The following is a 27,510-nucleotide window of genomic DNA, read 5'->3' as shown; positions in this document are numbered from 1 at the left end:
TGGGCGGTTCCAATCATTTTCCTCCCCTAATAAGCTGATGGCTCCTGGCCCTCAGTTCCCCTGGTGAGCCCCACTCTCTCCCTGGACTGTACTTGTTGTGTCTTTCATTCTTGTAAAGACCCACATTATCTAAGACAGCTGTCATCATGAGAGCTAAGCAAGGTCAGGCTTACTTCTGCTTGGAGAATGAAGACCGTGGCTAAGTCTTCCTATTGCTCTAAGATGTCTTATAATAGCTTTACTATATTCTATCAACTTGGTCTATTCCTATAGTGTTACTGGCAGATACATCCTGTTACAAAGGATGTACCTTCCCTTTCCCTCTACTTAGCGCTCTGTGGTGACCAAAATGGGAAGGACATCCAAAGACAAGAGGATACACGTATACATACAGCTGATTCACTCTGCTGTGCAGCAAAAGCTAACACAACACTGTAAGCAACTATACTCCAGTTAAAAACAAACAAACAAACAAAAAGCTCTTCATGAATGTTTGTGGGGCCCTCTCCTCCACATAACCTCCCCGGTGGCTCATATGGTAAAGCGACTGCCTACAATCTGGGAGACCCAGGTTTGATCCCTGGGTGAGGAAGATCCCCTGGAGGAGGAAATGGCACCCCACCCCAGTACTCTTGCCTGGAAAATCCCATGGATGGAGAAGCCTGGTGGGCTGCAGTCCATGGGCTCGCAAAGAGTCGGACACGACTGAGAGACTTCACTTTCTTTCTTTTCGTTCTCCTCCACATGTAGTTAAGCTCCAGTGTAGAGAGAGGAGAGTGTCATGGGTTAGAGAGTTCGCATCCTGAATCCTAGCAGCCTCAGTTTGAAAGCCAGCTGTACCACTCAGTAGCTGCATGATCTTATGTCATTAGCTGAACCTTGCCAGGTTGCAGCTTTCACACACCTGCAGTGGCATTGAAAACAAAATGGAATAACCTCTTCAAGCTGTTATGAGATTTACGAGTTCACCCACACACGGTACCTGGCACGCAATGAGGACTCCACAAATGTTAGCTCTACTCAAGCCTGTTACATGCTCGGTGGAAAGGAGAGTTGTGGTTTCTAGACTCTTGTAGTGTGCTTGTCATTTGTCTCCTTGTACTGTGTAATTCGTCCTCCAGTTTTCCTCTGCTTTGCCCTGAAAGGTGTCTGACTGCTGGGAACTATGTGTCCCACGCTCGCTGGCCCACTGGCTTCAGACAGAGCTGGAGGCTGGAAGGTCACTGGTCTCGCTCTCTGCAGGGGTAGCATCACCAGCCAAGGCTGCCTCCTCTCTGATCTCCTGGCTCTCCACACAGAGCCTCCCTCTGGGCTCACAGGTCCTCCTGGGAGCCCCCATTCCGAGGCTTCCTCCCCATGTTCTAAGAGTGAGGCCAACACATGAGAAAATAGAATAAGAGAGAAAAGATAGATTCCCAGTTTAGTCCCGGATCCAACTGTGCCTGATATATATGACTGGATTTTAAAATATGCATCCCTATAAAAATTTTCCCTTTTTGCTTAAGCTGCTGATTTCATTTCTTTCACTTGTCACTGTATGTGTCCTAACCCATTGTCTCCTAATTCCTGAGAACTGTTTGAGATGCTATCACAATATGGAACAATCGGCATTCTCATTGAATATTTGTCTTTGAAACTTAGATAACGAGTATTTATTGTCTTGCCAGGGCTAAGGATATAAAGATGAGCAAGACAAACACAGTCCTTCTCTTTAACAGCACAACAGTGACTAATTATTTTCAAAAACGTTCACTTTTACCACACTTATTCTAAAGTGCTGTTTTTCCCTGGAGATCTGAACATCCTCTTAGTTGATGCCTGTCTTAAAACTAGAGACATCTCATCCATTTTAGTGCAAGGACAGAAACTGAAATGCAAAGCCGGGACTTTGCGGGGAGAGTTCTCATTTATTTTCAATAAAGGAAGTCCCAAGCCTTTAGTTGTTCATGAGACCTCCCCAAGCAGGAGGATTTTTCAGTGCAGCGAGATCAGCAGTGTCATGTCTACGGGGTAATCACTCATCTTGCGATGTACTCTCTGGGCTCTCTGCTCCTGCATTTGCCTACAGTGATGCCATTCGTCTTCCCAGGATGGATGGGTTCCTCTCCCTTTCAATCACTAGCAGCAGGCACTGAAACTTGCCCAGGATGTGTCCAGGGTTCATGTGCTGTGGGGATGTTTTTGCATCTTTCATGGCTGATGAAAGTAAATTTGTACTCATGATGCAAGTACAAGTGTGTGTGTGTGTGTGTGTGTGTGTGTGTGTGTGTGCGCGCGCGTGCGTGCGCACGCACATGTGTGCTTTGTCCTTAATCTGCAGTGGCCTTTTAATGTCGTAATATATGGTCAGGCTGTAGTTGCTATGGAAACAATACCCAAATTTCCTGACCTCTGAGAGTAGGGAGATGTGGCGGTGGCAGCTATGATCAGAGTTGAGAGATTGATGATAGAATTAAGCTAAAGCTTAAAGAATACGTGCTTTTTCTACCTTAATGATCACACTGGAGCAATCGCCTCTTCTCCTGTGTCTGCCAATATTACCTATCTGAGCCCGGCTGAAGGTTTATGAGCATTCCTTTGTTATTTTAAAATCAGTTTACTTTTGGATAGTGGATGAGTGGGACTTGGGAGTTCTTGACTATAGTCAGTATACATTGTTTTGCATAGTATTGAATCATACTTTCTGGTGCAAATAATACCCAAATTAGTGTCCACACAGGCCAATATTGTTATTGAAACAGCAAACGTGTGCTTTCATTTGGAATATGATATTTTGAAATTTTGAAATTTTCTTTTTATTCTTTATATACTTGTTGATCAGTCAGATGGGTACCTGGAATAAACACATTCTCTCATGGAAAAGCACTTTATTTTAAATACAACAATGTGTACAAAAGAAGGCTTATTCTTAGAAGTAGATATTGAAAATAATCATTGAATGATACGTCAGTCTCCCACTAAACTGAAAATCCGTACTATTAGAAAACGTTTTCTGTTTGATATGCACACTGTAAAGCACAGTGCCTGACTCATCATAAACAAATTTCTAAATGTTTGTTAAATGGATGAATACGTAGTCTCTCAGAAAAAATAAAATGCATGTTCCCTCTTTAGGAGGGATCATTTTCTCTAGGACCTCTGTGACTCTGGGGAGTTTCTCCAGGGCTTCCTGTCAGCGCTGGTGGTTCCGCATTGTTAGAGTCTGGACGGCGTTCCTGTGCCTCTGTTTATTCTGTTCACATGATATGTCAGGGTGATGGGGGAGAGGGACAGAGCGCGGGGAGCCGTGTCCTCCGCTAACAGCTTAGTGAGGGTCTTGTGCTCAGTGCTGTGTTAAGCCCTGTGGGTGTGGACATGGACGGGAAATGATTCCTGCCATCGAGAAGCTGCTTGGTTCTCAAGGAGAGAATATAGAGGGCTGCTCGCCCAGTAGGGGTGACTCAGAACCAAAGCCAGCAAATGCAGTCAAGGGGGAGAGGAGGAAAGGGGTCTAGCAAGAGGGGCAGGGAGAAAACGCTGGCGGGAAGCAGAACCTGAGATGGAACCCAAAGAGGGAAGCCACATTCGATGCTAGTAAATTTGACAGCTTATAAATATGCTGGGTATATTCTTCCGAATGTGCCAAATATATTCAAGCAGAGAAATATATATTAATATATTAAAGGTCGAGCAAACAGTGTGAACAAAGATAGAGACAGGGCATCATCTTGTGGCTGAGGGACATTGAATAGTCTGTTATGCTGGGGAAGCAGAGGTTCTCATAGCTGTTCCCTGGGAGTGAGATGCTCAGGGAGTTGTGGGGGCTGAGGGGTGGGTTCAGAATCCTGGGGTTTTGGATCCCACATGCCTTGAAGGAAACAGGGCTTAAATGCTAATAATTTGAGGTCAAAGTAAAGACTGTAGAATGGAAATAAACAGGATAAATTGTCACTCAGGGTAAATTGTAGAGAAGTAACCAGTCAATAAATGTAAATTGAATTTGATTACAGATGAAACCAGTGTGAGACCAAACCCCAAACCCTAGGGAACTCTAGGTGCTATTTAGTCAGTTCTTTTTTTTTACTCTTCCATTGCTCTATCCTCAGATTTTTTTTTTCTTTTTAAATCTCTGGGTTAACTGTCAATTCTGGCCTTTTCATTATGGATATAAATTGAAAGAAGGGATTTTAAAGCCTAGTGTTTTTTGTTTAATTTCTATTTCTTTGGCTGCACTGGGTCTCAGTTGTGGCACACGGGATCCTCGATCTTCCTTGTGACTTGGAATTCTTAGTTGCAGTATGCGGGATCTAGTTCCCTGACCAGGGATCAGACCCAAGGCCCCTGCGTTGGGAGTCTGGAGTCCTAGCCGCTAGACCACCAGCAAAGTCCCTAAGGCCTACTTTTTTCACCTGTGAAATTGTATAAAGTATATACAGTGTGTTGGGTATTTTTCTAATGTGGAACCTTGAGTGAGTTACAGATAGATTTTTTTTTTCCCCCATCTGGAGTAATTGGCCCATGTTGATGTCATACAGATGATGACATGGTTGTTTAAAGTTTCTTAATACTCACCAATACAAGTGTGAAGATGGACTTAGCATTCTCAACTCTGAGGATTTGGGTTTTTTTTTGAAAATACAAGGAGTTGTCTATGTCTCAAAGTTAATACACATCTAGTGTGACAGGTCAGTCACAGAGCCAGACCAAATGCCTTTGGCCCAAAGCAGTAGAATATTATACGAGGTTTTGTTGGTGGAGAGTGATTTTGAAATCAAATGTATTTGAAAAATGGACAGCATTACAAGTTGTCTTTCTTTCTATTTTTTTTTCCCAAAAGGACCTTCTTAAGAGATGCTACTCGGCCAACGCGTCTTACCTCTTCCAGCAGGATAAATTTTATGATGTCAGCTATGACACGGGTGACAAGTCCATCCAATGCAGCAGGAGACCAGATGCATTCAAGTTCTGGATGGCCTGGAAGGCCCTGGGCACATTAGGCCTTGAAGAAAGAGTTAACCGCGCTCTTGCTTTATCTAGGTACTTGCTCTGTGTGTGTGTGTGTGTGTCCATGGGTGTCTAATAGACTCACTGAAGGTACGTTTGTAAGATCTGTACATGTCCTCTCGTATATAGATCCCTTCTTTCATGTCATAACCATTTTCTCAGCACCCTCTATTTTAGATGTTGGGAACAAAGCAGCTCTCCCCTCTGCTCTGCAGCGTCCTAGCCTGGGGAGAGATACATCCAGGCGGCAGAGCAGATAAAATCAGGTGCACTATGTTTTGGTAAGGGGAGGCACACGGTGCTCCAGAAGCACTCAGGTGCGTTCCCTAGTGTGGTCATGAGGGGTGCTGGCAGAGGATTCCTGGAGGAAGGGGCATGCAGCTAAGGCCCAGTGAGGAGAGGAGAGACGATTGATTTCAGGCAGAGGGAGCCCCAGGTCCAATCTCTGTGTGTGGGAGAGATCCCGGTAACTTCAAGGACCCGAAATATGGCCTGTGAGAATGTGGGGCTGACAGAAGGACAGACAGGCAGAGGCGAATGTGGCGGCTCTCCGGTCGCTCGTCCTTTTCTAGCATGAGGACAAAGCTTTTCAAACCACTTGCAATGACACACCATCGTGATTATCTGGGTCATGAAGATCTTTTTTGTGCAGTTCTTCCGTGTATTCTTGCCACCTCTCCTTAATATCTTCTGCTTCTGTTAGGTCCAGACCATTTCTGTCTTTTATCAAGCCCATCTTTGCATGAAATGTTCCCTTGGTATCTCTAATTTTCTTGAAGAGATCTCTAGTCTTTCCCATTCTGTTGTTTTCCTCTATTTCTTTGCATCGATCACTGAAGAAGGCTTTCTTATCTCTTCTTGCTATTCTTTGGAACTCTGCATTCAGATGCTTATATGTTTCCTTTTCTCCTTTGCTTTTCACCTCTCTTCTTTTCACAGCTATTTGTAAGGCCTCCCTAGACAGCCATTTTGCTTTTTTGCATTTCTTTTCCACGGGGATGGTCTTGATCCCTGTCTCCTGTTCAATGTCACGAACCTCATTCCATAGTTCATCAGGCACTCTATCTATCAGATCTAGACCCTTAAATCTATTTCTCACTTCCACTGTATAATCATAAGGGATTTGATTTAGGTCATACCTGAATGGTCTAGCGGTTTTCCCTACTTTCTTCAATTTAAGTCTGAATTTGGCAATAAGGAGTTCATGCTCTGAGCCACAGTCAGCTCCCGGTCTTGTTTTTGTTGACTGTATAGAGCTTCTCCATCTTTGGCTGCAAAGAATATAATCAATCTGATTTCGGTGTGAAAGTGCTGACTCAGTATGCCAGCAAATTTGGAAAACTCAGCAGTGGCCACAGGACTGGAAAAGGTCAGTTTTCATTCCAATTCCAAACAAAGGCAATGCCAGAGAATGCTCAAACTACCGCACAATTGCACTCATCTCACATGCTAGTAAATTAATGCTCAAAATTCTCCAAGCCAGGCTTCAGCAATACGTGAACTGTGAACTCCCTGATGTTCAAGCTGGTTTTAGAAAAGGCAGAGGAACCAGACATCAAATTGCCAACATCCGCTGGATCATGGAAAAAGCAAGAGAGTTCCAGAAAAACATCTACTTCTGCTTTATTGACTATGCCAAAGCCTTTGACTGTGTGGATCACAATAAACTGTGGAAAATTCTGAAAGAGATGGGAATACAGACCACCTAACCTGCCTCTTGAGAAATCTGTATGCAGGTCAGGAAGCAACAGTTAGAACTGGACATGGAACAACAGACTGGTTCCAAATAGGAAAAGGAGTACGTCAAGGCTGTATATTGTCACCCTGCTTATTTAACTTCTATGCAGAGTACATCATGAGAAACGCTGGACTGGAAGAAACACAAGCTGGAATCAAGATTGCCGGGAGAAATATCAATAACCTCAGATATGCAGATGACACCACCCTTATGGCAGAAAGTGAAGAGGAGCTAAAAAGCCTCTTGATGAAAGTGAAAGAGGAGAGTAAAAAAGTTGGCTTAAAGCTCAACATTGAGAAAACGAAGATCATGGCATCTGGTCCCATCACTTCATGGGAAATAGATGGGGAAACAGTGGAAACAGTGTCAGACTTTATTTTGGGGCTCCAAAATCACTGCAGATGGTGACTGCAGCCATGAAATTAAAAGACGCTTACTCCTTGGAAGGAAAGTTATGACCAACCTACATAGTATATTCAAAAGCAGAGATATTACTTTGCCGACTAAGGTCCATCTAGTCAAGGCTATGGTTCTTCCTGTGGTCATGTATGGATGTGAGAGTTGGACTGTGAAGAAGGCTGGGTGCTGAAGAATTGATGCGTTTGAACTGTGGTGTTGGAGAAGACTCTTGAGAGTCCCTTGGACTGCGAGGAGATCCAACCAGTCCATTCTGAAGGAGATCAACCCTGTGATTTCTTTGGAAGAAATGATGCTAAAGCTGAAGTTCCAGTACTTTGGCCACCTCATGCGAAGAGTTGACTCGTTGGAAAAGACTCTGATGCTGGGAGGGATTGGGGGCAGGAGGAGAAGGGGATGACAGAGGATGAGATGGCTGGATGGCATCACTGACTCGATGAACATGAGTCTGAGTGAGCTCCAGGAGTTGGTGATGGACAGGGAGGCCTGGCGTGCTGCGATTCATGGTGTCACAAAGAATCGGACACGACTGAGCAACTGAACTGAACTGAACTGAACTGCAGTGACACTGGAGAAGGTCTTGAGATGTGCGTACTGGACGCTTGTCACCTGAGAGGGCTCTGCTGCTGAGACCGGTGGGCGGAGGGCAGGCCACGGCCAAGTGTGGCTCTAATTGTGATTTGTCGAGCCTGAGCTCCTTTGAGTTAACCTCGATTGTGTTTTAAAAATCGAGCATCCGAACATTCCAAACCGTTTTAAAGCGGGAAATTGTAAACAGTCTAGATTCCTGGCTTCTTCAGAAGATGAGCGCGCTCTCAGTCCCACATGGTGACAAGGCACTGAACGCAGTGGTGTCCCCCACGCTCCTGGGTTTCGTCAAGCCTGTTTCACTGTGGTTCAGAGAGGCCAAGAGCCAGCGAAAGCGAGGGCCACCCTTGACAAGCTTCATGACCGGGGCAAGCTGCTGAAACTTTCTGTACTGTTCCATCCCAGGGTCCTGAAGATAGCGACTTTGAACTCAGATAACTATTAGGAGGATTCAGTGAACTGATATTTGTGAAACACCCAGGACAGTGCCTGGCAAATGCCACATGCTGTGTTTTAATTATTTTTAAAAAATTATTTTCTTACCTGCTTGGTCCCTAGAAGCATTAGCGTTTGTGATCTCTGGTTTGGAAAACCTCTCCTTTACTCCCTGTTCATATTTCACTGGCAAAAGCCTGCAGGGTCTCCCTGGGACTTAATCAGCCTCCTCCTTCTTTGGGGGGAATAGTGTAGATGCTCTGCATGCTGCTCTGTGGGACAAGGGTGCTCTGAGTACCAGTGAGGTCTGTCTGAAAACCCAGGATCTTTTTTTCTTAATTGGAATATAATTGCTTTACAATGTTATGTTACTTTCTTCTGCACAGTGAGGTGAACTAGCCATTCAGTTCAGTTGAGTCACTCAGTCGTATCCGACTCTTTGCAACACCATTGCAGCATGCCAGGCCTCCCTGTCCATCACCAACTCCCGGAGTTCACTCAGACTCACATCCATCGAGTCGGTGATGCCATCCAACCATCTCATCCTCTGCCGTCCCCTTCTCCTCCTGCCCCCAATCCCTCCCAGCATCAGAGTCTTTTCCAATGAGTCAACTCTTCACATGAGGTGGCCAAAGTACTGGAGTTTCAGCTTTAGCATCATTCCTTCCAAAGAAATCCCAGGGTTGATCTCCTTCAGAATGGACTGGTTGGATCTCCTCGCAGTCCAAGGGACTCTCAAGAGTCTTCTCCAACACCACAGTTCAAAAGCATCAATTCTTCGGTGCTCAGCTTTTTTCTCAGTCCAACTCTCACATCCATACATGACCACTGGAAAAACCACAGCCTTGACTAGACAAACCTTTGTTGGCAAAATAATGTCTCTGCTTTTGATTATGCTATCTTGGTAGGTCATAACTTTCCTTCCAAGGAGTAAGCATCTTTTAATTTCATGGCTGCAGTCACCATCTGCAGTGATTTTGGAGCCATAGGTATGCCTATATCCCAGCCCTCGTGGACCCCCCTCCCCTCTCCTCATGCCCGTCCTCTAGGTCATCACAGCACCAGGCTGAGCTCCCTGTGCTGGACAGCAGCTCCCCACTAGCCAGCTCTTTCACATTTGTCAGTGTATATGCCTGGAGAAGGCGATGGCACCCCACTCCAGTACTCTTGCCTGGAAGATCCCATGGACGGAGGAGCCTGGTAGGCTGCAGTCCATGGGGTCGCTAAGAGTCGGACATGACTGAATGACTTAACTTTCACTTTTCACTTTTCACTTGTGCTGGAGAAGGAAATGGCAACCCCCTCCAGTGTTCTTGCCTGGAGAATCCCAGGGACGGGGGAGCCTGGTGGGCTGCAGTCCATGGGGTTGCTAAGAGTTAGATGCGACTGAGCAACTTCACTTTGACTTTTCACTTTCATGCATTGGAGAAGGAAATGGCAACCCACTCCAGTGTTCTTGCCTGGAGAATCCCAGGGACAGGGGAGCCTGGTGGGCTGCCGTCTCTGGGGTCGCACAGAGTCGGACATGACTGAAGCGACTCGGCGGCAGCAGCAGCAGCAGCAGCAGCAGCAGTGTATATACATCAGTGCCGCTTCCAGATTCATCCTGCCCCGCCTCCTTCCCCACTGCGTCTGCATGTGTCCATTCTCTGTGTCTGCGTCTGTATTTCTGCCTTGGAAATAGTGAAAACCCAGGATCTTAAACCGACAGTTGTTTATTCTGAGAGGTCTGTAAGTTGGCTGGAGTGGCTTCATCTCATTCTCAGGTGGCTGTGGGGGTGGGGGGAGGCCTGGGTCTGCTGCTGGCGTGTCTTGTAACTTCCTTGAGCCAGAGCCTGTTCTTGTGATGGTGGTGACAGAAGCCCAAGGTGGCAAGCCTGCTTTAAACTCCTGGTAGCATGCATCATGCCCCTGAGCATTCCAGTGGCCCAAGCAGATCAGATGGCCAAGGTCAGTGTCAAGAGGTAGGAATAACTGCAAGGCTAATATGCTGAAGGGCTTGGAAATAAAGACAGGAAAAGAGATGGCCTGGCACTTTCAGAAGCCTGTTAGAAGTCAGCATTTCTGGTGATTTGGGTTTAAAAAGTAGTTTGAAAAATCTATAAATATTTTAATAAATTAGGACGCTTGGTGGTGAGCAACAGAAACTGTCACAGTATTATAAACAAAGTTAATTCATTTGCTCGTGTAACTTATAAGTCAGTGTAGTGATGACCGTGGAATGGCTTGTTCTAAGGGCTTAGGCAAGTTCACCAGGCCTTAATTTCTGTTCATCAGTCAGGTCTGCTCCCCTTCACATTGGGTTTACTCCCCTGTAGGAAGGTAGTTCCCAAGAGGATCAGATCTGTAGCCTCCCAGGTTCAACTTCAAGGTTTAGAGGAGAGAGTACTCCTTTTTCAATAATCCCGAGAAGGTTTTAGTTCTTTCTGACAGGTGTCGTCTTCAGAAGTTGGGAGATAACTACCCAGCGGTGAAAACGTGAAACTGTCAACCATAAATATTCATAGTTGCCCATTGAACTAAAAGGTTCAGAAAGTTCTATTGCCCTTTTTGTGTTCTTCTCATACTATACAAGTATGGTAGACTCTGCATTATTCTATCTAAGCCACTAAGTAATTCAATGGCAGGTGTCTTGAAACAAAGCTAGATATAAATATTTGATGATCATATTTATTACAAAGTTAACATTCATCTCAGGGTGGAATTTAATTTATAGTCTAAGGATACCTCCTAATTTTTGCAGGGAAATATCACAGGAGAATAAATGTTAACATTTCAATTCAATTCAACAACACTTATTGTTTGTAAATGTTTGTCATGTTGAATTGAATTGAATTACCATTTCAGTGAGCATCACTGCAGGCTGTGTGACCTATATTTAAATATTTGAAAAATGGTCCCTTTTCTGTCATGCTGTTAGTCACAATGGCTCTCTTGCCTTAACTTCCCACGTTCTTGTTATCCAGCAGTCCTTTCCTGGAGTGGGCACAAGCCATCCACGTCCCCCATCCCCGGTGCCAAGGCAGAGTCCTCTTAGGCATGTCACTTGAAACAAACGTGAAATTATCAACTTGGAGAAAGTTTCTCTGGGAATAACAATTATTTTAAGTTAGCAACATAAGTGCTTTCTTTTCATGATTTTATTTTTTTCAAATGAAGTGTGGTCTGCTATTCAGGAAAGAGGAAACATTTTCTTAGTTCTGAAGTTTATTCTACTTGCTGGTGCCCATGTGCATTTGTGTACTAGTAAACTGGATCTCAGGAGGAAGAAAAGCCACAATTTGTAATGTCTGCCAGTTTCCATGGTATAAGTACTCCCACTGTGGAAAATTTCAAGCTGCCAACAGCCATGGCTTGTAAATGCTCTTATATTTAACAGTTGGATCTCACTAACCAGTACAAACCAGCTCTAGAGCACCATTGATTATATGAACCAATATAATCCGTTCCAACCACTGGCTGGTAGGAGTAAAAATACCACTTCTCATCAAGCCTACTGACCTTCAGCCACTTGTTTCTGAGTTTACCTAATAAAAACTCTCATCCATGGTCAGAAGACTGTATTTGGCTAATTGCTAGGTCACAGCGGCATCATTTTGTTTCCGAGAAGTATGCCTTTCTTCAGTAGATAGCTTTAGCAAAGGGAAGCTGCAGATAACAATTGTGTTGCTGTTTGGGGTGCACATAAGTCATCAGTAGCCGAGGTAGATAAGGTATCCGTTCCCACAGGCCTGCCTAAGTCAGCTCTCTCAAACACGGGGAAGGCTGTGCAAGTCTTTTCCCCTGGCCCACTGCCGTGAGGATTGCACTGACTCCGTGGACGCAATACTTCCACGTTCCTGAACCAGAATGGAGCTTAGTTTGAAAATGTGTATATTGGGGGTTTCCCTGGTGGTCACTGGCCAGAACCCCGAGCTCCTAATGAAGTGGTGGTTGTTGTTTTTCCGTCACTAAATTGTCTCTGAGTCTTTGCGACCCCATGGACTGTAGCCCGCCAGGTCCCTCTGTCCATGAGATTTCCCAGGCAAGAGTACTGAAGTGGGTTGCCATTTCCTACTTCTTGGGACCTTCCCGACCCAGGGATCAAACCTTCGTCTCCTGTGTCTCCTTCATTGTCAGACAGGTTCTTTACCACTAGCACCGCCTCGGAAGCCCCCCAGTTCAGGGGACCCAGGTTCAGTCCCTGGTCTGAGAACTAGACCCCACATGCCACAACTAAGAGTTTGCACACCATGACAAACGATCCCACTTGCCATTATAAAGATGAAAGATCCCGCGTGCTGCAACTAAGGTCTGGCATAGCCAAAATAAATAAATAAAAATAAGTAAATATTTTAAAAATTTGTAGATTGACCTTAAGATGTAAGGCCCAGGTTTTGATGGACCAGTGGACAGCATCACCCTGGTCAGATGCTCCCTCTTCTCTCAGGGAAGCAAGAACAGACCTTCTCAAGAGGACAACAATTCCTGTTTCATGAGTTGTCAAATCCAGAAAGAAGGAACTAATTAGTTCCTAGAAGATCTCCAAGGCATTCCCTAGTTTCCATTTGACCCTTGTCATTTCACTGGATGAGAGAACATTGCTTTCAAGAAATATTAATGACTAAAACCCTGCCTTTTTCTTCGGTTGTTTGAAAACCAGTGACATCGTGAGCCTAAAGCAGCATGTGATTATTAAGCATAATTGAAACCGAGAAGGCTGGGGTTTAAAAATCACCATTTCCAGCAGAAAGCGGACAGTTGTGATCTCTGATATCTGCTTAGGAAAGCTGAAAATGTGTTACAGTCCTCAGGGCTTCTGGCTGCTGAGGGCACCTTGTAGGCCGTTGTTACGACACTAGTTAAATGGATATTCGCTGAGGGGCAATTTTTAAAGCAAATCCAGAAGAGTCGTGTGCGTAAGTCTTTTCAACAACAACAAACAGCTCAGGAACTCCCATTCCGCTGCTTTGCTAGGTCTCCCGTGTATCATTTATCTGCTCCCTTGACACACAATCTCTGTAATCTCTCAGATGGAATTCATTTCATTGACTTGCATGAATACTGAGGGATTTATTGGTACCAGTATGGAAAAGGTAAGCGGTTATACAATGGCACCTTTGTGCTAGTATATTTCTCTAGGTGAGAAGAGGGAGAGAGTGTAGAAGACTCTAGAAGGGCCAACATTTGCATCTTTTCTTATATTTATATTTTTTAAAAGCGTCGCAGTGCAGTAGAATGGAACATGCCGGTGTCTGTGATGAATCACACAGGCCATGCCATGTGTTCTCACGCACGCAGAGCATGCACAAACCAGATGGAAAAAAATCTCAGAAACTCAGGGAGGCTCCATCGCATCAGAAGAAATTTCCCATGAGGAGATGAGACCAGAAGACGCGCGTGGTCCAGAGCACTCCAGGGAGACTCCAGGAGGCTGGTGAATTGAGAAGGGGACTGGAAAAGCTATTTACGGAAAGGAATGCATGCCCTTCAGAAAGGGCAAGCGAAATACACAAGTATTAGATGGACACATGGAACGAAGGACAGGAAATGTTTCAGAGCAAGACTTCATTTTGTACACTTCAAAACTAAGCCAGAATCTTAATAGAATGAGTTTTTGTTTGTTTTTACCCAGTAGGATTGGTGAAAATTCTTACTAATGTATAGTATTTCTCTCTTTTGCTAAGCTTAGTGGAAAGGACAGTGAATTTTATGAAGTCATTGTTGCTTTCTGAACAATACCTGGATGCCTTTTGGTAGAAGTGGTTTGTGGTTCCTGAGTTTTATCCAAAACCTCAGTGTACATCTTTTCTTTTTTTATGGCTTGCATCAGATAAGAATAGAGGTTTTTTTTTTCCACAATTTTATCTTTAGACTGTTTTTATATATTGAAAAGTTGTGAGGAATAAATCACCTATGAACATAGGCAGAATTTGTTTGGATTTCCTCCCCAAAACTCGGTTTATTTAAGCATTTATTTAAGAAGAGGGTAGGTATCCTGTAGAAGAGGCACTAGTTTAGAAACTAGCATTTTTGGACCTACACTCTGTGGGGTCATAGGCTTTCAGAAGATCTTAATAGTCGTTGTTCCAAAAAATGTCTCCACAGTCAAGTATGTTTGAGAAATGCAAACCAATACATTAGTCCTCTCTTGGAGGTTCAAAGTGTTAGCACATTGAAGTCTCTGAAAGGCTTGTAATATAGGTACAATTCTAACTTCACTTTAGCCAGTAGGAAGACATTGTTGAGTGTTCATCCAAATACCATTCTTCCTTTTTCCCTGCCAACAGAGCCTCCATTCTGTATAGACAGCAGTATTCCAACTGGGAACTTTGATCTAAGTCTACCCTCTTTGCCAATCATGACTTTAGGGATGGATATATGACTCAGATTCGGTCAATAAGAGACAGGAAGAATTCTGTGAAGCCTTCTGGGGAAAGTATTCTTACCTAAAAAGAACAAAACTAAGAGAAAATACTTTCTAACCTCTTCTCTTCCTTCTTGGGACGCTGTCATATGTGGATGTGATGGGCAGAGCTGTGGCTGCTGTCTCGTGAACGGGAGAGAATTCAGTAACACTACAAACGTGGCAGGCTGAAATAATTGAAAAGCCTGGTTCTTGGTGACATTATTGAACCTCCCAAACAGTTCAATAAATGTTCTTATGAATTAAGCCAAGTACACGCCTACTTTCAGACAAAAATAATCTAATTGATAAGCCTAACATTGCTCAAATATATTTGAATGGATAAGTGGGAAACCTGTTAGCACAGTATATCATGGAAAAATAGTTTGGGAACTCTGGTGTAAACTGTTTATTATTGTTATAATTCTTCATGCAGATCTCCTCTACCCTCAGTTCAGCTGAAGTGTTACACCAGGTTTCACAGAGTCTGAGAGTGACTGAATGGGGACATTGACCTTGACACAAAACCCAGAGCCTCATGGTTAGCACAGAGCAGAATTTTAACGGAAATATTTCAGATGTGCTATAGCATGCCTTTTCCCCAGGAGCAGTGTTCACCAGTTTGACAGATATTTTAAATCAAGACTATAGGCAGCATGTCATGTAGTCATAATCTACTGGGGAAGAGTTTTACCAACCTAGTTCCTTCTCCATTTTGTGCATGAGAAAGCTGAGGCAGGCTCAGAGAGGCTGAGGAGTTTGCCTAGAGTCACAGAGTCAATCAGTTACACATCTGGAATCTTCTAGAGTCATTCCCCAGATTCTGTAGTCTGGGGGGAGTTCAGGGTTAGTGCAGGGCCCCCTCAGGATGGAATCCTGGCATGGAGTTTGCAGATTGCCTTTACATTTGTGCCTGAGAAGATAAGGAAAAAACAGGATTCACGAAGCTGGTCCTTGTATAGATAAAGCTTGTATGTGTGTTTTATTTTGCTTTGTAACTTATATTTTTTCATTTATTCGTTTCCTTTTCAAAAATTGTAAGTAACCGCACCTATGGAGCTTTGCAGAGATTGAATAGTCCCTTTCCCCGCACTGCATCCGGTTTTTCCCTTCCTTGGGTACATCAAGGACTTATGATTGGTCGTCCATGCTTTATTCCGCGCTCATGTATCATGTGGAGAGGGATCCCTTATGCTTTCTTTTCTAGAGCTTCTTAAAAGGTGGAATCACATTATCTGTATCTCTCAGTCCCCTGCTTTCATGTCTAATGCATCATGAGCATCTCTGTGGTTTAATTGAAGTGGATATAATCCATCCTCTTTAATAGCTGCATCATAGAACATGTGTTGCTGTAATACACTTTATTTTACCTTTGTCAACTTCTGGATATTAATTTTGCTTCTAATTATTCTGTATGGAGTACATACACATACACATGTAATGTAGATGTGGTAACATGTGTGCATGCATCTGCCATCTGCCTGTCCGTCTCTGTTTCTGTCTCTATCTATATTGCCATCTCCGTTTGTCTATCTACCTACCTACCTATCCATCTATCCACCCAACAATCCACCCATCTCCCTACCTGTTTGCCTAACCATCAGTTCATCCATCCATCCATCCATTCAACAATCTATCTACTTACCTACCTACCTATCCATCCATCCATCCATCCAAAAATCTATCTACTTACCTACCTACCTATCCATCTATCCACCCAACAATCCACCCATCTCCCTACCTGTCTACCTGTTTGCCTAACCTACCTACCTATCCATCCATCCATCCATTCAAAAATCTATCTACTTACCTACCTACCTATCCATCCATCCATCCATCCTTCCAACGATCCATCTACCTACCAACCTATTATCCATCCATCCATGCAATAAGCCATCTATCTACCTACCTTAGTGTTGATGAGATTTTCCTGGTAGACAAGCACCTCATAACTGGTTTGCTGTATAAGAATATATGAGTGTTATTAATTTTGAACGGTTTGCAGCAGCTCTCTGTCACATTCACTAGCACCAAATGTTGTCGCTATTTAAATTTGTTTCCAGTGTCCTGTTGGCAACGTGGTTTAGTATTGTTATTTCCGTTTGCACTTCTCTGATTACTAATGACCTTAAGCATTTTTCTGATGTTTATTGACCATCAGAATTGCTTTTATTGAAAGTTAGGCTGTGTGCTAAGGGTGTAAAAACTTTACAACTACGTAACATCTCCTGAAAAATTATTCAGGGAAAGGAGTATGTGGAAAGAACATCAGATACTTTGTGAGTCTGTGTGAGCAATAATCACAACATTATTGCTCAATATAAAATACTCATTTTTATCCTATTTTATGATAGGATTTTTATAAGATTTTTTAATACTTTAAAATTAAAGTTAATATAATTTTTTTATAAATTAAAGATTATTTTTATAATCTTTATGTTAAACACCAATATTTAACCTTATGCAAAAGAAAAACAAAAAAAAATGCTTTGGAAAAAAGAAATGCATCCCATTAACTGATGTATTCGATACCCACATTCTGGGATGTCCTTTAGTAAATAAACATAATAATAATAATCCTCCATTTTCACAGTTTATATTCTATAGAATTTTTTACATATGATTTTATTTAATATTTTTACAACATCCATTTGAGATTGGAAAATCAGCATAGTTTATCCCAGTTTTACAGGTAAGGGAATTGAGGTCCAAAGGGAAACATTTCTTTGTTGTCCTTAAATGTTAGTTGAATGTATGTAATTGTTACATGATCATGTTCCATGCCATGATACTGCAGTTCCATGTCGTGGCATCGTAATTCCATATGATATGGACAGGATTTTCAAAACTACTCCTCCCTCTATCCCTTCTTTCCTTCCTTCCTTCCTTTTGGCTATTATATATACAAAATGCCTTGGCAAGTACATTTCTGTCATCATCTCTGATTGTTTCCTTATATTTGACCTCCAAATTTGAAATTCTGTGTCAAATGTTATGCATTTTTCAAAGTTCATGATCAAATCACTAGTTCTCAAGACTAGTTGTTCAAAAGACTTATCTTTTCATATAGACAACAACAAAGCCCAGGAGGGCAGAGTCAATGTTAATTTACTCTACATTTTCAATGTCATCATAGTCTTTTTTCCATAAAATTGCGTATTTCATGTAGCTGCAGCCTTTGCTTATGGCATGATAACTCTCTTTTCCTTGATATTTGTGATAATTTCATGGGCATTCTATTAATGTCTACAATCCACTTACTTTTAGCATGATATCAGTGATCAGTCTTTGCTCCCTGTGGCCTGGCCTTGGGAAAGAGGGTGTTACACTTCCTTGATCTAAAAAGAACACACAAGCAAAACTACACACTGGAAACCCTTTCCACTATGCCAGCTAGAGAATTTAAGTACCTATGCTAAATCCCCATCTAGAATACGAATGTGAAATCCCACATGGTCAGAGATATGTATCCAGTCTACCCTGAGTGGCTTTCACTCAAAGTCTGATGCTAACACGTGAGCTAGACATCATCTCATGAAAAAGATTTAGCTTTTTACTCAGGCCCAGTGGGTTGCAGTAAGCTATCTACATTTAGATAGATGTAGCTATCTAAATCCAATCCTGTATCTGTGTATGAACCCTTACTTATTTCCAAGCCTTGTCTCTACACTGGAAATTATATGATGGTTTCACTGTATGTCAGTCAGGTTCATGGAATGTTTAGATTGCAGTTTATAAATATTATTGTGACTCTTTTTAGGTACCTAGTAGAAGAAATCAAGAAAAGAGAAGGATTCAAGCTACTGATGGAAGTAAGTGATTACAGAGTTGCACTTGCGGTTTTGTCAGTCAACAGTGATGAGGGCGGTAATTTTCTAATCTGATATATTTCATTGGTTTTTGTGTTGCAGACTTAAAGCCAGTCATTAGCTTAATTCATAGAGTCCATTATGTTAATTTATCCTATTAGGGAGTATTTTTCCTTTGTTGGACTCACAGAGAACACTTGCCTTTGAGTATTGAAAATTAAAGTGCTCGATAATAATTACCAAAGATAATATGGAATAAATTATGACCTCTATCTTGATATATTAAGTTGCATAACGATTGTACTGAAAATACTGAACTGTGTTATAGTGGGGCCTGTAGGTGAAAAATCAGTTAAAGTGAATGTACAATAGGGCAGATAGTTTTTTGTTTTTATAGAATAATGAGAGCTTATTAGCTTTGGAACAATGGGAAAATAAATCATTCTGTTGTTGGATTGTTTGTTATAAATAAGAAACAAAGTGGTTACAAAGAGAATATTGTTTTTTCCTAAAATATTAATGTATGGCTAAAATGATAAAATATTATTGAAATCTGATTTTAAGAAATATGAAATGTGAGGTTCAGTTAGACCTTCTTATAGTGTATACTTTGGAGAAACTTTTAAGATAATGTAAAAATCACCTAGAGGCTATAGCCCAGGAATCTATCCTATGTATAAGCAATTTGGCTATATTTTGGGATTTATTCATTCAGCAAGATTTATTGAGCAATTGCTGTGGGGTGGGGATGCAAGACAGGGAAGCTCCCTGCTCTTATGGTGCTTACATTCAAAGGGAAAGTAACAGGCAATTGAGCAAGCAGATTGTTAAATGAGGAACACCAGGGTCGGGGAAGTCTTAAGGAAACAGTAAAACAGATACTGAGGAAACAATGAAAGAGATACGTGAGCGATAATAAGTAATTATGAATAGCTAATTGGACAGTTCCAGATGCGGGAATAAGTAGAGTGCTGGATAAACAAACACGCTGAAATCGCGGCGGGGGTGGGGGTGGCCTGTTTGGCTTGGGTGCAGGGAGGGCCCCCGGGGGCTTTCCTGGTGCTGAGACCTGCTGTGCGTGGGTGAGAAGCACGCCATGCAGAGGTTCAAGGGAAAGGCGTTCCAGGTGGAATCCGCAAGGCATGAAACTGAAGAAGTTCTGCCCCCTTGAGGAGCCAAAGGAAGGTGCATCGAGCAAGGTTAGGGTATAGCAGGTGCTGGTGTGGAGAGGTGGGCAGAGACTGAGTCTGCTGGCGCCAGGTAGGTGCTGGTAAAGGCCTTTGGCTTTTGCGATACCCCCTTGAAGTGTAATTACCCTTGGAGAAATTTTAAGCAGAAGGAAGTCTGATTTCCATTTGAAAGACGGTGCTGGATGTCACCAGAAAGAGGGTGGTGATGATCAGGGGAGGACAAGAAAAGAATAAGCGAGGCAAGTTGGGAGACCAGTGCAGTAACTCCAGTGGGGCGTGAGGAGGGCCCTCAGACAACTTTGCGAGACACTCTCTGGAGACTCCTAGCCGTGGATTTCCTCACTGTCTGCAAGGGGACATCAGACCAGAAGGTTCTAAGAATTCAAACCCCTTGAAAACTAGAGATAGAAAGGGACTTGCCAAAATAGCAGAAGAATCCACATTTAAATGACTTTCTAATAACACTAGGAAGAAGCTAGAAGACGTTTAGAATGTGGGACATTCCACAGGACAGCTGACTTGGTTTCAGCAGGTCAGTGGCATGAAGGAAAATAAAGGAGAGAGTAATGATGATCATTTTCAGAGTCAAAGAGACCTAAGAGACAGGACAACCAAAGGCAACAGGTAGACACTGGAATCCTATTTTAAAGAAGTCAATTATAAATACTAAATTTTGAAACAGTTGGGGAATTTCTCATATGAATTGGGAGGAGTTATCAGTAATTTTGTTAGACATGGCAATGGCATTGTATCAAGGGAAGAAAATGTCTGTATTTTCTGGAGATATATACGTATCATGTAAGGATGAAGCAAGAACTGCATGATTGGCTTGAGTCTGAGTCTGAACCACCTTTTTTATTTTCTTGAGTTTGAGTTACCATCTTGCATTTTCTTGAGATTGAATTACTTCTTTATTTTCTCAAGTTTGAAGTGCCTTCTTTATTTCTCTGGTTGTAGGAGCTAAAAGGTTTACGGAAAGTGCTGTACGCTTCAGAATTGCATGGCCTTTTGATAGAGCTGAGAGGAAAAGTGATGAGAAAAATTATGAACTGATTTAAAAGTTGTGTATATATTCTTCCTAAAGGCTTAAAGTTTGAGGGAGGAACCTCTTGCCATCAGCTTTAGGGAAATGCAAGCATTCACATCCTTGTAATGAAAGTTAAGGTGGATTGTAATCATTAGGCAGCCTCCTGCCCTGGTTATTTCATCTCTGGGAGCCAGATGGCCCCAAAGCAGGAAAGACAGTTTCTTCAGTGGTCCTCCAGAGTTCCTACTTACAAGGGATTCTGTATGTACCTCTTTTCTCTGTATCCATTTATAAAAATAAAGTAAATTTAGACCATGACTGTCACATATAAGAGTCAAGTTGATTAGCCTCTTTTTGTTTAAAAAAAAAAAAAAAGCCTTCCTTGGGTTGATTAAATATAAGTTGAAGGCATACTTAAGAGAAGAGGTACCACAGGTTTGATGGGAACCCAGGTCTATAAAATGCAAGACTGTCAATTTACGAAAAACCAAAGTCTGTCATGCCTTATATATTTTTCCCTGTGAGAGTGTGAAGTGGAACATTAAAAACTGTAAATGAACACCACCAAACAGCATATCCAGTACTTGAATATCTTTTCCTAAAAAGAATAAAAATAATATATATGTTCTTGAAGATGATGGAAACTTATCATTTCAAATGAATTCTGCATTATTCATAGGCCCCTGAAAATTCTACTTTTCTATGTTGGACCTAAGATCTAAAGATGGTTTCCTAGAGATATATACTATCATTCACGTATTTCATTTTGATCTCTTGGGAGAGTAATAATTATTCAACATTTTGTTTTCTCTTCCTGAGTTCTGCCTTAGAAAGAGTTATTTAGGTTTTATCGACTTTCCGAATTACAAAGGCTCTTCAAGGACATCTAGCCAACTGCCTGCTCATTGCAGGAAACCTCTCTTGATAGTTCTTGTAACAGGAAGTCAACTTCTGCCTGAACACTTCCTATGTAAGAGAATTCACAGTTTATTCCTCTTCCAGGGAGCTCTAATTATGTGTATTCTAATAGTTATTGCATCCTACTCTTAGGATTCAATATGTATCAAGCAGATTGCAACTTACAGTTTTTTAAACATAGTTTTTACGGTTATATTAGATCACAACAGTGTTATAAATGCTAAATCCAATGTGCGTTCTTTAATCTCCTTGTTGGATTTCTGCAGCGTTTTGCACCATTATCCACTGTACCCCTCTTGAAATTCGCTCCTGGTTTGGCTTCTTTAGGTTGCTCTCCTGGTTTTTCTCCTTTCCATATGACTGTTTCTTTTCCGGCTCTATAAGAAAACCCGGTTTTCTTCATCTGGGCACCACTTCAGTGTTCTGCAGTCTTCTGTCTTGGTCCTGTCTTGTGTCTACATGCTCTACCTGAAATGTTTTATCCGTATCTAGAGCTTTGCCATCAATCATCTCAATTATGTCTCCACCCTTGATTTGTCTCCTGAACGCTAGTCCTTTGTGCGTCCTGAAATTTTCAATTAGACTCTCTCAGAAGCCTCAAATTCACCATTTCTAAACCTGAGGTGTAGCCATTTTCTTTATCAACAGTTGGATAAATTGATTTTCCAGATGAATTTTTGGAATTCTTTTCCAGTAGAGCTATGAGCCAGTTTCTCTTTTATTAGAACTCGAATCCATCTTTATTAGAGAAGGAAATGGCAACCCACTCCAGTATTCTTGCCTAGAGAATCTCAGGGATGGGGGCGCCCGGTGGGCTGCCGTCTGTGGGGTCGCACAGAGTTGAACATGACTGAAGCGACTTAGCAGCAGCAGCAGCAGCAGCAGCAATCCATCTTTAAAAAGTCTTGATACTGCTTCACTGTTTCCCTTCCCCATTCCTCCAGCCACCAGCTTAGTTCAGGCTCCCCCAGGTCGGCACTGTCTCCCGACTCACCCCCAGCTTCCAGCCTCAGACCTTTTAGCCCATCTCCACACCGCAGCCACCATGCGGGCTCTCTAACAAAATGAAATCTGTGCCCGGGACTGAAACTCTGCGGTCGCTTCTGGGAGGAAGCCCCTCTGCCCAGCATGGCTGACGAGGAAGCCCTTCACGAAGGATGCCTGTCTCTGTCTCCAGCGTCACCCTTCCTCAGCACACGCTGACACCTGCTCATCCCGAGCGCTTATCGTCACCCTGGTACACTGGCCTCTGCATGGGAGCTTGTTGGCTTTGTCAGGAACATTCCTTGGGTTATGAGGAAGTTCTTTGAAAATACTCATCCCACTGCAGTTTGATCATCTGTATCTTTAATAGCTTTATTACTATTGTCTGAGTTCCTAGAGATATAATAGCAAGTCACTTTTTTCTACATTTTATATCTGGAACATGGAAAAATTTTGAGTTCTATTCTGTTTCTTATTAAATTGAACATGTAAGTTGCCCTTCTTCTGATATGCTATGATTTTTTCATGGTCTCCTTCTAATATATAGGCAGAAATTAGCACAGCGATGTGTCTCACGCAGTAGAGATTTTAATGGTGCTGTCCGTCCACTTGAAGAGGACGTATTTTCCTACCAGTATAGTTCCAGATAATAGCTACATAGGAGAGTGCCTTCTGTGTGCCATATGTGATGGTAGATATTGGAAATAATCCCTTTACTCATCAAGCCAACTCTGTGGGGTAGACAGTGCAATCTCCATCTTATAGATTAGGAAGCTGAAGCTTAGAGAGCTTGGACAGATACCTCTCCAAGCAAAGATCTGGTGAAGTTGGGATTCACACTGCATCCATGTGACTCCAAACCCCAGGCTCTGTGTGCTACCAAGTGCTGTCTTTGGAATTTTTCAGTAGCGTAATTGGTTACTTAAAATTTGTGAGCTTGAAGTCAAATAAAATCCATCATGACCCCCTTGTCCACTGTATATTTGCATGACTGATCATTTCGGCCTATGTGCTAGACTCTACAGTTATACTTATTAAAAAGCATAGTGCTGGCTTTTATTATTATTGTGGTGATGGTGACTTAATGGTATTGCAGAAAGGGAGAATAGTTTCTTTCGACAAAACTCAGTTTTAGAGAATGCGAGCCACTACAGCTTGCTGACCATTGACCTTTTTTCCCCAAGAGTCTCATGTTATTTGCTCAATAATCCTTGCTGGAATTGACATTAAAGCACTGGCTTTATTTCTTGGAATATAGCTCCTTTCTTTCTCTGTGAAAATCAGGGTAGAATGAACCCATCTTTTCTTTCGTGACACTTCTTTATGTCTTCATGAATTTTTTAAAAAGATGATGACACCTTCAGTGCTACAGACTCTTTGTGCCATTCTATCACCTGCCTGGTCTGGACACTTGGATTCCTTCTTATGCCTTCTCAGTGTTACAGTGTTAGACAATATGGGCTAAGACACCCAAGAGGTCAGGCTTTCGTGTATGCAGGCAATTAAGTGGCATGTGAATAATTCTACTCTGATAACACAGTTTAGTGCTTTGAAGGCATTTGAAGAAAGTCTGTACAAAATAAAAGCTACATAGGCAGAGACAGGAAAATTCAATATGAACACTCTTTGTGAATACTCAAGGTTTATTGTTTATTTTTTAAAAAAACTTGTTTTTTTTCAAGTTTTAATAATTTGAGGAATGATTTATCATAAAGGTATTCCACCAAGTGGCATATCAGATTTCCTCCAATGAAATGAGATGTCAAAAAGGCTTCACCAGTTTTCAAATGTCATAGCACTGAAGCCACACCATTCTCAAAGAGGCTGGGCAAAGAGACCCCCGGTTTGTCACTTCTGAAATATCTAGACTGCAACTGACTGAAGGAAGAAAGTTTAAAATGTGATTCAAAAGGCTTAAGTCCCAAATTATAAAATATTGAGCAGATGTGATAGCAGATAGAAATGATTGCAAAAGGATTCACAATATTGCCGTGCGAATAAAAGAGAATGGCTAATTTAATGATGTGTTAGTCACTCAGTCGTGTCTATGACCCCAGGGATTTGTAGCCCTCCAGGCTCCTCTTTCCATGGAACTCTCCAGGCAAGACTACTAGAGTGGGTTGCCGTTCCTTCTCCAGGGGATCTTCCTGACCCAGGGATTGAACCCAGGTCTCCTGCATTCCAGGCAGATTCTTTACCATCTGAGCCACCAGGGAATCAGGTGGAAGCTACTGCAAAATGGTCCATCATGTTGCCCTGCAAATGAAAGGGAAGGGCTAATTTAATGATGGATTAGTGTCTAACAAGGAGACAAAAACTGCACAATAATTTGAAGTGGGAACATGCAATGTAAAGAATTATAGTGCTTGGGACTTCCCTAGTGGTCCAGTGGCTAAAACTCTGCAGTCCCAATGCAGGGGGCCTGCGCTGGATCCCTGGTCTGGGAACTAGATCAGAACCCACATGCCATAACTAAGACCCAGTGTAGCCAAGTTAAAAAAAAAAATTTTATCATGCTTGCTTTAACAGCATATATATTAAAACTGGAGTGATACAGAAAAGATTAGTGTGGTCCCAGTACAAGGATGATATGTAGATTTGTGAAGAGTTCCATAAAAAAAGAATTATTAACAGGGGATTGGATTCATGGGAGATGCCTCATAAGAGAGAAAAAGACCTTTAAAAGTACAGAAATAGCAGATGATGTGGAGAACAGCCATCACTTCTATAATTGAGATGGAGCATCAGACAAGAGGCCGCCCTCACCCAGACTTGAGATCCAGACTTGGTTGGAAAGGGTGTGTGTGACTCACAGGATGGCAGGCACATCCCCCAAGGTGTCAGGCTGGTGGGGTCTCTAGGAATCCACCAGCTGGAGTGCTGGAGGGCAGCACACTGATTTCAGGGCACTGCTCAATCTTGGATTCACTCAAGCTGTCCAGGGCAAGTTGGCCTAGCTGGCGGCCTTCCCGATGAGATCCCTGGAGGAGAGTGTGCAAGGGAAAACCGTTATGGGCACTTACCTGTGACCAGGCCGTGGTGAAGCCAGCCCAGAGTGTGGTCCTGGGGGATGCTGTTGGGGCCACTTGGTTCTGGTCACCAAAACTGCTGGCGAGAGCCCCACCCACTGCAGGAGCCCCTTGAGATGAGCCAGGAGACCGGGAGGAGGCCGCTCCTCCTTCTCCATGTCCCTCCAGCACCCTCTGCTGATAAAGTCTCTGATGGGACCAGACGGCAAGGAGACATATTTATAGTGTCCACCTCCATTATTGCAGGACATACAGAGAGGGTGGATTTGGAGCTGAGAGGCAATAAATTGGTAACTGACATAAATGGTATCTGGAAAAAAATCCTTCGTTTACATGAAGATACCAATTCCTAGAATCCAGTGACAGATAATAGCTCCATTTTTTTCTACTTTCTAATCAACCATAGTGACTTTATTTATTCAACAACAGATTTGTTCACATTAGATGATTAAGTAATTCAAAGGTCAGGACATTCTGGTCTAGAAAAACCAAATTAGTCATAAATTAGAAAACCAAGTATAAATTGTGTAGATTTGTAAAGACTGTTATAGTCTCATGAATAATGTTTGTGGAAATTGACTAGAATCACAAAGTGCTCCATCTTGAACTACTCTCTGTTTTGAAGACTTGTAGCTCCTTTTTTTTTTCTTTTTTTAAATCTTTTGACTTTTTTTTGATCAAATTCAATAAACCCGTTACTGACTTCAAAGGTGAAAGGATGATCAGATCAAGAGCTTATCTTGTTGAGCTGGGAATGTTTCTGGGCTATCACTTGTAATTTAAAATCCACTAAAATCCAAACTCTGTAGTACCAGTTTTGATTTTAGGAGATGAGATGATAGCCATTTCCTCTCTCTCTGAAATACTTTGAAACTTTATGCTGACACTGGTTATTACCTACAAACTGTGTTTGTGGTGGGAAAATGGAAGTCATTTCTGAAACTATCAGCACGAAGAATGCGATGAGGAAGGTGCCAGGTGGGCGGGCATGACCCATGGTCTTTTCTGAGCACAGCTTGGTGTGTCTGAGTTGCCAGCCCCCAAGGTAATGTCTGTTATCACCTGGTCATTGAGTACAAGTCTGTGATTGCCCCTAGCAGGCCCTGTGTTTATGTCTCTGTGAAAACAGCTGCCTGAAGCCTATTGTGAGACCTTATTCCATGTTTAACCAAAGTATGTCTAATGGAAAACCAGATTACTGGAGAAAATAACTTCTGAATAACCAGAAGTTCTCAAACCTAGATGATGTGCAGCTCGCTTAAGATCACCTGAAATGCTGCTTCTTAGAAGTTAATTTATTAACTAATTTACTTATTTGGCTGCATCAGGTCTCAGGGGAGGCACGTGGGCTCTTCTGTTGTGGAGCGTGGGCCCAGCAGTTGCAGCGCTCGGGCCTAGTTGCTCTAAGGCATGGAGGAACGCTCTGACCGTGGATCAAACCCATGTTTCCTGCCCTGGAAAGTGGACTCTTAACCGTGGAACCACCAGGGAAGTCCCCTGAAACGCTTCTGAAAACGCCAGTACTTCAGCCTTTTCTGTGATGGACTGAATTGCACTCTGGGGGTTCTGAGCCCAGGGGCTAAGTGTGCACTGCGAGCAAGGTCTCTAGTGGACTTAACACCCTTCCCGACACTGATACTCGAGAGTCAGGAGTCGAGGTGATGCTCTTTGTTTTTTTTCCCTTCTTCTGATGCTATATTGATCAGGGTCATAGCAAGGCTGGTGAAGTGAAGCCCAAGCATGTCATATTTTATTAACTCACAGGTAATCGGTGATATTGCATTCGTCAAGTATAGCAGGTAATAGAAGACAACTTTGGCTACCTTAAGTAGAGAAGAAGTTATTAGAAGATGTGTGAGATAACTTAATTATCAGTTTTCAGTTCAGTTCAGTCACTCAGTCATATCCAACTCTTTGCGACCCCATCAACTGCAGCACGCCAGGCCTCCCTGTCCATCACCAACTCCCGGAGTTTACCCAAACTCATGTCTATTGAGTCGGTGACAC

At 42.5% G+C, this 27,510-nt stretch overlaps 1 protein-coding gene and 1 non-coding gene across 4 annotated transcripts in view; both read left to right on the top strand.

The window, feature by feature from the left end:
• The window catches only part of GADL1 (glutamate decarboxylase like 1), a 191,222-nt gene that overhangs the window by 91,881 nt on the left and 71,831 nt on the right, over positions 1 to 27,510 (top strand). For all 3 annotated transcript variants that reach the window (XM_012099310.3, XM_042235771.1, XM_042235772.2), the window contains exons 12-13: positions 4,817 to 5,016; positions 18,307 to 18,358. In XM_012099310.3, the coding sequence (XP_011954700.3) occupies positions 4,817 to 5,016; positions 18,307 to 18,358 (252 nt within the window). The remainder of the gene's footprint in view (positions 1 to 4,816; positions 5,017 to 18,306; positions 18,359 to 27,510) is intronic.
• Positions 24,988 to 25,094, top strand: LOC114109472 (U6 spliceosomal RNA). Its single transcript, XR_003586157.1, has one exon. It is a non-coding gene; the product is annotated as a U6 spliceosomal RNA (small nuclear RNA).

This window comes from Ovis aries, chromosome 19 (genome assembly GCF_016772045.2).
Source record: "Ovis aries strain OAR_USU_Benz2616 breed Rambouillet chromosome 19, ARS-UI_Ramb_v3.0, whole genome shotgun sequence".
Lineage (NCBI taxonomy): Eukaryota > Metazoa > Chordata > Mammalia > Artiodactyla > Bovidae > Ovis > Ovis aries.
Note: the sequence above shows the minus strand (reverse complement) of the source record. Positions and strands in the feature narration are given on the sequence as shown.